This window comes from Pygocentrus nattereri, chromosome 9 (assembly GCF_015220715.1).
Source record: "Pygocentrus nattereri isolate fPygNat1 chromosome 9, fPygNat1.pri, whole genome shotgun sequence".
Classification (NCBI taxonomy): Eukaryota; Metazoa; Chordata; class Actinopteri; order Characiformes; family Serrasalmidae; genus Pygocentrus; species Pygocentrus nattereri.
The window spans coordinates 21,707,473-21,720,701 of NC_051219.1; the positions used below are offsets into that span (position 1 = coordinate 21,707,473).

General features: G+C 36.7%; 1 protein-coding gene across 2 annotated transcripts in view; it reads left to right on the forward strand.

The window, feature by feature from the left end:
• Nucleotides 1–13,229, forward strand: part of samd10b (sterile alpha motif domain containing 10b) — a 131,912-nt gene that overhangs the window by 82,369 nt on the left and 36,314 nt on the right. For both annotated transcript variants that reach the window (XM_017681913.2, XM_017681912.2), the window contains exon 3: nt 8,411–8,579. In XM_017681913.2, coding sequence (XP_017537402.1) covers nt 8,411–8,579 — 169 coding nt within the window. The remainder of the gene's footprint in view (nt 1–8,410; nt 8,580–13,229) is intronic.

Sequence of the window (13,229 nt, forward strand, 5' to 3'; positions counted from 1 at the left end):
AGAGGAGCACAGACTGCACTGTTTAAATTTAGCTTTTAAATGTAGATTGATTTTTAAAATTTACTTGATTAAAGGAAAATGATTTAGTGCTGTTATTTTATAGCTGCTTCTTTGCATATCCTTGGTTATAAATTTTGACAGGAAAAATATATTGGTGTTTTATTTTTTTGTATTTTGTATTAGCTAGAAAATTCATTAAAACAGTAAATTATTAAATGATATTAATCTATACTGCTGTCATTGTTAGTTAGCAAATCCTTGTAACTTGGAAATGTAGTGATTCATAATTAGAATAATCTATTATTCGCTTCAGTAATTATTCGACTATCAAATTAGTTGTTTGTTGCAGCCCTAATCATTAATCATTGGACCTAATCATTGGATAGCTAACTGCCAGTTTTCATTGGATGCAGTTTTTAACCATTTCTATAGGTGCTACATGGATAAAGGAATGTCCACATAACTACAGCATTTACACAGTTTTTCGACATGACACCAATATGCACTGCTGTGAAAAAGCATTTTACCCCTTTTTATTGTTAAATATTTGTTGCACTAAATCATTTCAGATCCTCATAGAAAATGTAATATAAGACAAAGAGAACATGAGAGGACCTAAAATAGTTTTTTTTATGATCATTTCATTTATTGAAGGGCAAACGTTTTGCAACACCTATATCAACCATGTGAAAAATTCATTACAACACATGCCAACTACATACTTAACTTGTGATCAGTCCTTCACCTAACTTCACATCAGGCTTTTGGCCCACTCATCTTTGCAGAACTGCTTAAATTCAACCTTATTGGAAGGCTCATAAGCACAATTGCCATTTTAAAACTTGTCACAGCATAATAGAGGAATGTGCTCCAAAACCTTAATAATTTTTCTTTTGAGCCATTCAAAAGTGGAGTTGCTCTTATGCTTAAATTTGTTGTCCTGCTGCATGATCTAGGTGTGCTTGAGCTTCAGATCATGGACTGATGACCGGACATTGTTCTGCAGGATGTACTGGCAGAGAGCGGAATTTATGGTTCTGTCAAATATGGCAAGTCACCCAGCCCCTAAAACCAGATAAAGCCCTGAGGCCTTTACGTCAGATATAATGAGACCCCTGTCTTCCAAAAGGTTCTACTCACGACCATTCCACAGAACATTATTGACCCAGAGTCATCAGGGTTTTTTTTGGCAAATGTGAAATGTGTCTTCATGTTCCTTTTGGTTAGCAGTGGTGTTTGCCCTGCAACTCCACCATTGATATCTTTTTTGTGAAATCTCTTTCTAATGGTGCAATCATAGATGCTGACCTTATCTGAAGTGAGCAAGGCCTGCATTTCATTAGATATTTGTCTGGGTTATTTTGCGACTTTTGTCATCGCTGTGCTCTTGGGGAAATGATGGTAGGCTGTTTGCTTCTGGGAATATTCACTACTGATTTACCAAGTTTTCCCCATTTGAAGATGAAGGCTTTTACTGTGTTCAGTGGAACAAGTATGCATGAATATATATGCATATTTAAATAGAAAATCTATTCTATATATTCTATATAAATTGGAAAAGGAGAAAGTGCAAATATCTTTTCAGGGCACTGTATATAGTCTGTATATACACAGTATATTTTAATTTGGTCTTTATCATTGTGGCATGCTCATTGTTTCTGTGGTTTGATTTGCCTTGTTATTGTGATTTCTCTTCTGTCATTTGCTTTTCTCTTCTCTGATGGTTTCTTTGCTTTCAGCCCACTCCGTCTTGTTCTTTTGAACTGCCTATTTAAAGGGGCCATATCTGACATTTTGTTATGATTATGCACGAAAACCATTCATAAATCATTTCTACACTTTCATTTTCCCACGTCTCACAATCCCATAGGCTGTTGGTGTGCCTCTGGACTGGAGGAGCTGTTCTGACATGAACATGAATGGGTGGAGCTAATCTGCTGTATGCTAAATAGTCAGATTTCTCTAAATGGTTTTCTTGATATCACAGAAACAACAAATCCAAAATGGGCAATTGCAGCTCAGTTTCCATTTATAAAGTCTTTGGACTGAAAATTGAGCTGTACATTTTTGGAACAATCTTTAAAGTCCTTTAAAAAAAAGTGAGAGAATTTTTTTTGTCTCATACAAGCCCTTAGAAACTAAGCCAAATTCAAACAGACTAGCTCACCTGTCTGCTGTGTATGACTCTCAGTGAATAGGTTGCATCAATCCTATAAATGTAAACTGAGCTGGAGGTCATATGTACTGTTTCAGCTTTAAATCTCTGTGTGGCTGCCCCTTCCTCCATTTGGGCTTCTATCTATCCTGTGGACTAATGGACATCAGGTCACATTAGTGTAGTTGTAGCGGAACAGAACATTTTAGAGGATAATATTCCATTAGCAGCCAGATTCCCCCTGCCCCTTCATCGACCCTTATCCATTAAAAGGGCCACATAAAAAAATCCAAAGTATGCTCATATTAATAGAAATTAAATATTATAATTATTATAATTATATATAAATAATTTAATAGAATTAAAATTATTTTGCAGACTGAATAGGACTGCATCACAGGCCTGACTCTGAGAGAACAATGTTAATTATGCGTGATGTATTTAAAATGGACGTTTCCTCTATATAGTCTATAAACTATGTGGGCATCCCTCCTAAGCATTTAGTTTAGGTGTTTTAGCCACACTCATTGCTAACAGGTGTATAAAATCAATCTCCATAGACCAGTGGTGCCCGATCCTGGTCCTAGAGAGATCTACCACCCTGCAGAGTTTAGCTTGAACACTAATCTAACACAGCTGGTTCAGGTAATAAAGGCTTTCTGGGCCATCTGAATATTAGAGCCATGTGTGTTGGATCTGAACTCTCTAGGGTGGTAGATCTCCAGGACCAGAACTGAGTGTCCCTGCCAGAGACAAACATTAGAGATAGAACAGGCTGTGCTGAGGAACTCATTGGCTTTAAAAATGGCACTGTCATAGGATGCTACCTACAAGTTGCTTCGCCACAAGTCATTTCAAGTCTCTGCCCTGCTCAACTGTGAGTGCTGTTGTTCTGAAATGGAAGTAGGTTCTTAGTTCCAGTGAAGGGTTATGGTTATTTTAGACAATTATATGATTATAATTTTGTGGCAACTGTTTGGTAAAGGCTATTTCCTGCTGCAGCATGACTCTGGAGTTTGACAAGTTTGGTGTGGAGAAACTCTGGTACCTTGAGTTTAACCCAACTTGATTACCTTTAGGATAAACAAACATCTCATCTAATTCAACTAACATCAGTGCCTGACCTCACAAATGCTCTTTTGACTGCATGGGCACAAACTCAAACAGAAACACTCCAAAATCTTGTGGAAAGCCTGCCCAGAAGAGTGAAGGCTTTTGTGACTGCAATAAGGTTTTGGAATGGATGAGCAAAAGGTCATATAAGTGTGATGATAAAGTGTCCACAAATTTTGGCCATTTAAGGTAAATGTATGTAATTTGCTTGATTTTGATTGAGATTGTGAATACCAGCATTTGAGTGTGTGATATGCTGTAACCTCAGTGAGCAATGTGCTAAAGCATCTAACAATGCAGATGTGAAAATTGGATGGATGAAGACGCCTATGCTGAAGAGGCCCAAACTCACCTAAACAGACCTGAGTTTCAGATTTTACATTATGTTTTACATTTTATTCATAGAGATTTTATCTCAAGGCATTTATTTTTGTAGTTTCTAGTTGCTAGTCTTGTTCAAAGGCAGAGATGGCGACAAGCCTTTTAAGTGATGCTTGCTGTGATTTCTTTCTAAATAAATTACTGAAAATACTTCTGAGTACTTTCCAGCTAGTACAGATTAGTATAGATTTTACAGATTAACATAAATAAGGCAATGAGTTTTGAGATTACTTTTCCAGGAAGTAATGCATAAAGTAACCCATAACTGTCATGCATCCTTAGACTCGGACTCCAACAGAGACTCCATTGCCCATAGTTCAGTGGAAGCTCACATGACTTCTGACTCGCGCTTGCACTCCTATCAGCGTTCACATTCCCCAGAATACTAACTGCTTTCACCTGTGTGTGTTGTCATATGACAGCAGTTAGTATATAAGACCGGGCTTTAGTTAGTTTCTTTGCGAGATATTGTTTCCCTGAAACCATCTGAGTGTTGTTATTCTGATTGCCTGTATTCTGTGTTTTTGACCACTGCTTTGTTTATCCCGTTTCTGACTTCTGCTTCGTCCTTTTTGTACTTTTGCCTATCCTGACTGATCTGTATTTTTGAATCCTTTGGCCTGTTTGACGATGATGACTTTTTTCCAGTGAACTGCTCAGCCAACAATAAGTGGTGAGAAACATTTAAGCAAACAAGTGAGTGTGAGTCAGGGTTGCTATCCTTTCGTCTTTGTGAATTAGAGGAATGGTCCTTGTGTGTTTTGTACCAGTTGCCACAGTTTTTCATCACAATGAGGCAACATTTCGTTTTTTCAGTGCTGTTTGCCATCTTCATAAGCAACAAAAGCATAAATGTGACTTATTAAAATGTCCCAACTTTGAAGTCAAACAGAGACTCAGAATGCAGCCTGTGTGTAATTAGAGGAGTGGCATTTACACAGGCGCCTAATGTGAGTTTGATTAAGTTGGGAAAAACAATCTTTTGAACTAATCAGATTACAATTGTATCTATTTTCACTGTTGAATGGTTTGTTTGCTGTTGTGAAGCAGTGCATTTTGCAAAGATGGAAAGTAACAAATTACAACTATTGGTAGTATTAAACGAAGGGTTACTTTAAAAGTGTATTCTGGTACAAAAATATAATCTATAACTATCAAACAGCAAAGTGTCTTCAAATGACAACTATCCTTTGCTCCTCAGACAAAGGGTGCCATTAGTTAGTTCACTTACTTATTCAGGAGCTCATTCTCACATATGGCTTGGATGTCCGTAGCTCAGTTTGTGCTGCTTTTTGAAATTCACACCATACATGAAAAAGCGGCTCAAACAAACAAATGTTGCACATTTCTTAGACACAACCGTCAGAAAAAGCTTGTTTGTTGCTATGCAACCCATAAGGATGACTGGATTCAATGAATTTGGGGCTCAAGGCAAAGACAGAAATGTTACACTTCTTGAATCTCACTACATTAACGGTTTTGAAAATGGCCCTAGGCATTTGCCTACTAGAGGTCTGTGGGACCCACCACAGTATCTTGCACTGAGGGGCTAATTATCAGTGTCACAGGCCAACACAGTGTGGGTGGGAACAGGAAAACACATACATGTAGGAAAATCCTGCAAATGAATGAATAGCCAAAACAAAATAACAATCAATGAATAATTGGAATATATAAATAATACCTAATAACAAAATGTATGTTATAAATTAATTCTAAATAGAAGATCCTAAAGTGGTTCTAAATGGAGGCAAACAATCCTGAATTTATTTCACGTAGGCTACAGAAACAGCAGTGCCTTCAGGAAGACAACAGCTGTGACAGTACTCTTAATAAAGATGAATACACAACAATAAAGACAATTAAAGACAAGTCTGACCTACAGAAGTCACCTAATGCAGATAGAAACTAGTTTTTCCAGGTCTTCAGGTGGGAATGGGACAAAACATTTAGGTTGCAGATGGGAGCAGGACAAACGATGCAGATTTTCTGTGAGTGGAAAACAAATGGGGGTTAAAACTATAAAGCTGTATTATCACCACATGAAAAGTGTGTTACCACTTAAGTATGAAACCATACCTTATGTTGTGAGGGCCAGTTAGCTGGCTAATTCAGCAAATGTATGCTAATGTTCTAATGTGCCTGCATTGTACAATTAATATGGTCATTTATATTTTCATGTTTTATACTGCCTGTCACACTGCCCAAGCTGCTGTATATAACATCTTGGCCAAACTCAAGATGGATTTTGATCTGTGTGAATTCAGTTATGCTGCGTGTCACATAATATGATAAAGATTTCCTGCCAATTGATTTACAGTTTTAAAATAATAAAATAGTTTTCAATGGCTGAGAAGGAAAGACTCTAGCTGTTCTTGGCTGGGGGAAAATAGCTCCACAAAATGCTCATACTCCAAAATGAACTTGAGGTCAGCAGGCAGATTTTTTTTTTGCCATTCTTCAGGTTATACATGTCCTTCAGTTACATTTTACACATATTTTCAGTGGTAGACTGGTCTGAATTGCTGGAAAGTAAGTCTAGCACCTGCGTTTTCTGATTAAGCAGCCGTGCTGTTGTAACACATGCAGAATGTGGCTTGGCATTGTCTTGCTGAAATAAGCATGGATGTCCCTGAAAAAGCTATGGCCCATCCTCACTTAGAAAAGACTGGGCCTTTTCTGGATGCTCCTTTTAAACTAAAACATGTGCTGTTTTCATTCAAATATATAAATCTACTCAAACATATGTCACTCCTTTCTGTTGATATATGCATCTTACCTACTGTCCCAAATTTTTGGTAAACTAAATTTTTTGGGTTTGTGCAGATACCTTGTATTGAAGTTAATTATCATTGTAGTAAAACTTTTCACCTCTGGTGTTTTGTGAGTGGTGTGTAAGGTGTGTGATTGGTGTGGATGGTGCTGGGGGACTTGTCATTCTTCAGGCTATTGTGAGATCAGAGCATTTACTGATCTGTTCTGGAGGCAGTGCTGTAGCTGACACTGCACGTCTGTCAGCTACAGTGTGACCCATATCTACTACTCTCAGTAACACTGCTGCTACAGAGGAGCAAATCAGACATTCTACATCACACGCTTAGAGAAAGAAGAATGGAGATGGAGAGAGAATGGTTCAAATCAAGAAGGCGCTGAAGAAGCAGAAAGAACGCTAGATGCTCCATTATAGTGCAGAAAGAGAAACAGTTTTGAGGCCTAATCTGTCAGAATGCCAAGATTAGGCCTCAAAACTGGGACAGGGGACAGAAAGGTCTAATTATCCTATACAAAGCCTGTTAACATCAACGAAAAACAAGTTTATGTTGACTTTTGAGGAACACTACCTCAAGTAGAGCAGTGGTGTGTGTGTGTGTGTGTGTGCGCGTGTGCGTGCATGTACATGTGTCTATGAGTGTGTGTGTGTAAACAAACACTATCCTCATACCCACATCAGACATGACCTGAATTCTACACCTCCATATGCTACAATCAGACAGACCTCAGACAAACTCATGAATTATTTATAAAATAAAGTGATTTTACAATTGCAATACAGTGCAATATTTAAATGTCTGCAGGATATTAATGGAGACATGATAATCAAAACTTAATTTGCTCTACCATACAGAACATATATGGCATCATTGTATCTACTATCTTTAATTGTGAAGTGTGAAGACGAATGCTGCGTCACATTGCCCCACTCCTCTCAAATAATCATGCTCGTTCTGCCAGTATTCATATTTTTATTGTTGTGTGGCTCAGTGTCTCAGATGGATGGAACAATGATAACCAGTAATGTCACATATTGCAAACATTTAACAAACATTTCTGGGCTAGTGACTGATTCACTCAACTGTTTTTCGTTGATGTTAACAGGCTTTGTATAGGATAATTAGACCTTTCTGTCCCCTGTTGTACTATAATATGCTCCACTGCAGCCATTATTGAGATCTCTACCATAGTGCAGTGTCCAAATCACATACCCTGCCCCCTACATTCAGACAGCCAATGAGATCTGTGGTCATTAGTATATAAAACCAAGAGTGCTTTTCTTCACAGAGGAGTAGATAAAAGGGTAAAACACTTCATACAAAGACTGAATTAATGTGTAGTTTGTTTTACATTCTTTGCTGTTGTCTTTCAAAGGACACTGAACTACATTAAATTAAAACTAGTGAAAGGTTAAAGATCAGCCTGTATTATGTTGACCAAAATTATTTATATTTGTTGGATCACATGAATTCCCTGGTTCAAAAATGCTCAAGGAACATCTGTGATTGGTCAGGATGCTCACAGCAACAAACTATATATTGTGCAACCTTAATTTAGACTCACTCCAAAATGACATTTGTCCTTCAGCATTACTGAAGCATTTCTGAATTTATTGCCAGCTTTCTATAATGCCAAATTAGTTGTTCAGATGTGCATAAAATTTTATTAACTCCTTAAATGGCCAGGGTCCACTAAGTTTTATTGCACACTTCTACAACCTAAGATTAGCTCAGTGAGTTTGCATTGAAGTCCCTGTAGTTACTGAATAATAAGCCTTAGTATACAATGAGCCTTAAACTTGGATGAATTACGAAGATTTTATCATAGGTAATTATGAGGCCTAATGAAAATACTGGTAAGGTAGATAACTACTGATAAAGATTAACTTGTCATTGCTGTTGATGTCGGTGCTGTTAGGGGGTTAATGATGGTGATAATAACATATTATAATGATGATGAAGAGGATGATAGTGCTTCTCTTATGTGCAGATTCGTCCAGGTGAGGCCTTCGCAGTGTATCACACCAGTCCAACATTGTCTAGTCTGTCAAAGCCTGTAGTGCTGTGGACACAGCAAGACGTGTGCAAGTGGCTGAAGAAGCACTGTCCACATAACTACCTGACCTACGTGGAGGCCTTTTCTCATCACGCCATCACAGGTAGGTACAATACCCCATATAGTTAGTTGCCATACCTTTAACTCAATAGCATATCTGGCTATCAAATGAGATGAATGGGTACAACATGTCAGCATATCCACCATTCAAAAGATGCAGTAGATACAGCACATATCATTTGAACATACCCACTCATAGAAAGGCTTCCTTATTTTTAACTATTTTTCATGTTTTAGAATAATGTTGAAGGCATCAAGCTATGTTATATTATGTGGAATTATACAGTGCACGAAAAAGTGTTTAATCAAAATGTACAACCTTGCCTTTATGCAGCTTATCACTGCTGTCAGAACAAAACCATCTTTTTTTTGCTTTTCAGTTTCTGACATAATTAAAAAATTACTATCCATGAATTTCATGATGAATGGAGTGAAAGAAAAGGCCCAAAATTACTCTGAAAAAAGTCTGGTTACATAGATTTACATTAAAAAGTAATGAATGTTTTTTCCTTCTCCTACTTTTTTTTTTTTTTGAGATGATTAAGAGGTTTTGTTTTGAAAGCATCAATATGGTGCTTGGCAGTCACGTAACCCACTCTTTGGCTGCTTGAGAAACTTTCTACTGTCATAATAAATAATATGTGAAATTGTACACCGCTATTTGTAGTGAATTTATTAGCAAGTATGAGCATGTTAAGCCTAATAGAAACCTAAAGCTATAATATAACACAAAGCGGTTCACTAGCATAGTGGATAACAGTTGCCCCACATATGGATAAGTGAGGTTCAATTCTCAGTTCAGGCAGGACTGTACACAAAACTGCTAATGTTGCATTTTTAAGCCAGTCTTCTGAGACATTACATTTTTTTCTATTTAACAGCATCACTTACAAAAGAAATGAGTATATACCATTTTTCCTTGTGCTCATTTAGTGAAACCAGACCTCACTGAAAACAGACTTTTATTATTTCTAAATAGTTTTTTCTTTAATTCATTTTTAAATTTATCAAATATTTTTGTTTACTTCCGAGTTTGCATATACTATATGTAATTATGTTTGCTGTGATTGAAAAATCACTATTGTAATCTGTGTCACAGAGAATGCATGAACAGTACCAAAACACTGAAAATTCCATCAGGTGTGCCCAAGCTTTTACATGGTACTATATGAACAACTTACAATAAAGTTGAATAAGTTACATAAGATGGTGGCAAGGCTGCCCCTGTTGAAAAATTGTTGTTACAAATGTTGTTTACCAAGTCTGTGTGCTTCCTATGAAATGCTACATCTTCCAATCTCTCTACAGCCCTCTAAAATGCTACAATATTTCAAATCCTGTTATTGGTTTGTATACCAGAGTCACTTTCCAACCAATCCAGTCTAAATCAACGTTATATCACTTATGACAATCCAGTTATGGATCTTTATCATTTATCATTTTGGACTGGGTCATTAAGGCACTAGGGGGCCAGAACATTTCTCATTTACAATGCAGAAAGAGTTGAAGGCACCAGAGATTGAAGGAAGACAGTGCCCTTCCTCTGCTCCCGACTTGAAACAGAAAAAGTCCAGCAGCCAATGGAGGGCACAAGAGGTTACACTCCTCATTATATTCTTTGCCAACCCTCACACCTGCATCTGTCTACCTCCCTCTCCCTAATGGACTGCTACACTGGCCATAATGTTACACAATTCATCATGCCACAGCCGGTCCTGTGAAATCACACTGTCCTGAGGTCAACAGGACTAACAGAGTAAGGAGTAATGACCTCTTCTTCATTTTTTCATTATCCCACAGTAATTTGTGCCGTTACTGTTTAAACTGTTCCTTGAACTTCCGGAATGATGATGAGCAGAGTGCCCATGAAAATATGACATAGAAAAAAAGAGTTTTTGCAACTGCTCTGAAAAAAGTGATTTTCCATTTATTAGATTCAAATGAGCAGAACTACTACTGTAGTACACTTTTCTCTGTAACAGTACTCTCTCAGCTTAAATAAAACAGTGATTACGTTTCACTTTTTTGAGATTACTTTCTTACTTTCAAGATTTTTCATCCTTTCCTTCTCTTCGCAGTTTTCAAAGGTTACAGAGCAAAAAAATATCTGCTTTTCACAACTCTGAAAAGAACTAGCTGACTTGCTAACTGACCTTAGCTCAATAGCTACTGCCCTCTGTTGTTTTTCATGGCTATTTTCTTTTTATCTTGATGACACATTTTTAATCAACCTGCAGCTGTTGCCTTAGTGTTGTGCAAGTGCCTATCAGTTAGTAGATTTAGCCAATGCTTGCTAATGTTCAAGATAAGCCAGTGGCTAGCTAATTAAGCCAGTTAGCCTTGACGGTTAGATATATGTAAGGTATTTAATTGATCTAACCTCCTTATCTAACCAACTTATTGAGATAGGATTTTAACTGACATTTTCTTTTTGTGCAGGTCCTAATCTATGACATTAGATTAGCCATGTCAGTGTTTTTCTCCTACCTCTACTGATTACTGCTGTATCACCAGTTTTTCCTAATCAAATGACATGTGATGCAAACAGCTAATAGAAAAGTAGTTCATAGAAAATCCAACCCACTAGAACCTCGCTCAGACTACAAAAATCTTATCATTGCCCGGATATGAGTTTTATCACTCAGGAGATAACAATTAAATATTATTAACAATAAGAATTATTTTATTAATTATTTCAGTAGTTCACAAGCAACGCATTTACTTCTACTAGCAAGTAGAAGTTTAATATTAAATTTTTTTCTTGTATTCTAAGCAGAGATTTTCATTTTTTTCCATTCCTGCAAATTTATACACAAACTGCATTTTTGTAAAATATTTTATTAATGTGTAAATTATGTACACATTTGAATCAAGGAAATTCAATGCATCACTTGCAGATGCTTGTTATTGTCGCCTTCTTATGAACACTGGATTACCACAAGCATTCCTTCTGTGGCAGCTTTTAAACTAAACAAAATTTGATTTTTTTTTTTTAACGTGGTTGGGCTTTAACGGCTTAGATTTTCTTGAATGGCTGGATTGAAGGATTTGAGAAACAGAGCGCACCCAGAATGTGTCACAGAGGGAATTTGGCATTGCGCATGCATGCCTTGCAAAGAGAGCATGTTGAGTGCATAACCAAAAACCAAATGTGACTGAATGAATAGTGTTAGAGAAATAGCACTGCAAGTGTGTGTGACACACATCATGTCCCAGGTCATTCTGGGACATGATGTTTTGGCTTGCAATGTATTTGACTGGGGAAGTTGCTGAAGTTACTCTAATTACATTAAGTCAAAGAGGTTCATTAACTGTAACCTGGCCATCCAGCACTTCCTGTGTAGCCCCTAAAAATCCACTTTAATGTTCCATTGATTTATTGAGTTACTTGTACTTTAAATTTGTTTTAAAGTTTCAAAGTACCCCTATTTAACACTTTTTAAAATTTTTCCTGAGGTCTATATACTTAAAATAATGTTATTTTATGCACCAAATAAAGCCATAATTAATTTTTACATGACCATTTCCCCATTTGCCTCTCTTTCTCACTTAGAATTAAACAAGCTATGTTTTTCAGGTTTAATGATTATGTAGTGATGGATGTAAATTGGCTATGTTCTTATTGGCTGCCCTGTATTGTGTGTCTTTCAAAAAGCAGTCCAGACTGAAAAGCTCCTTATAGCTTCAGCATTTATAGGCAGTGACAACTCATATATGCTCAATAAGCAGATATACACTATATGGCTAAAGGTAGTAATGGCCATGATTTTGGAATAGGATGTCCAACAAGCTCACATAGCTGGATGGTCAGGTGTCCACATACTTTTGGTCATATATTTTATAAGTAAATGGTTGTTTTTATGACATCACAAAAATTAACCTGCCAACTCAATAAAATGTATTACATGAACACAATTTAATCTGATCTAATAAAGCCATATTTGACAATTTACAATCGAGAAGTCATGCCAGAAAATAAAGCACTGTTTAACTAAAACTATTTAAACTAAAACTCCTTTCATGTGTCATCGGTACAAAGATTTTAAAACAAAGTTGTCTCTTTTATTGATGTGCTACAGATGGGATATGGGGTTGTTTGTACTATACTTGAATATTGAACAATAGTGTAGTAGAAGGCGCTGAAGACCTCTTGGTGAGTTTGTCATCATATGTGTGAGTGAGGAAAAACAGCACTTTTACACTCACTTAAAGAACAGATTGCTTTTATAAGCTACACTTTCATCCTTCTTTCATACTGCTGTATATTTCTCTCTCTCTACATTTTCTTTTTTAATTTGACTCTTTTCTGTCTTTCTTTGATTTATTCACTCTCTCTTTCAAGCTTACAGCAGAACTGTGATGGTGACTGGTAGAAAAAAGCCTTTTTTCTCTCGTCTGCTTATTCATTCACTCAGTGACACTTCTCATAGTGTATGTGCGTGAGAGAGAGAGAGCCTCTTTGTTTTTACAGGTCACTGGCACTGTAGCTCACATTCATGCAGATAACACTCACTCGCAAGATCACCACACGCACACCCCCTCTCACTGACACATTCTCTGATAGAACCCACTGTTAAATAGTTTTATTTTACTTGCTACATAGACATTTTATGTTGGCCATGTAAATTGCCAGCATTTTATCTTTTAATTCCTTTTAATTTATAAAGTATTCTGCTTGTTTTTTCTATGCAGT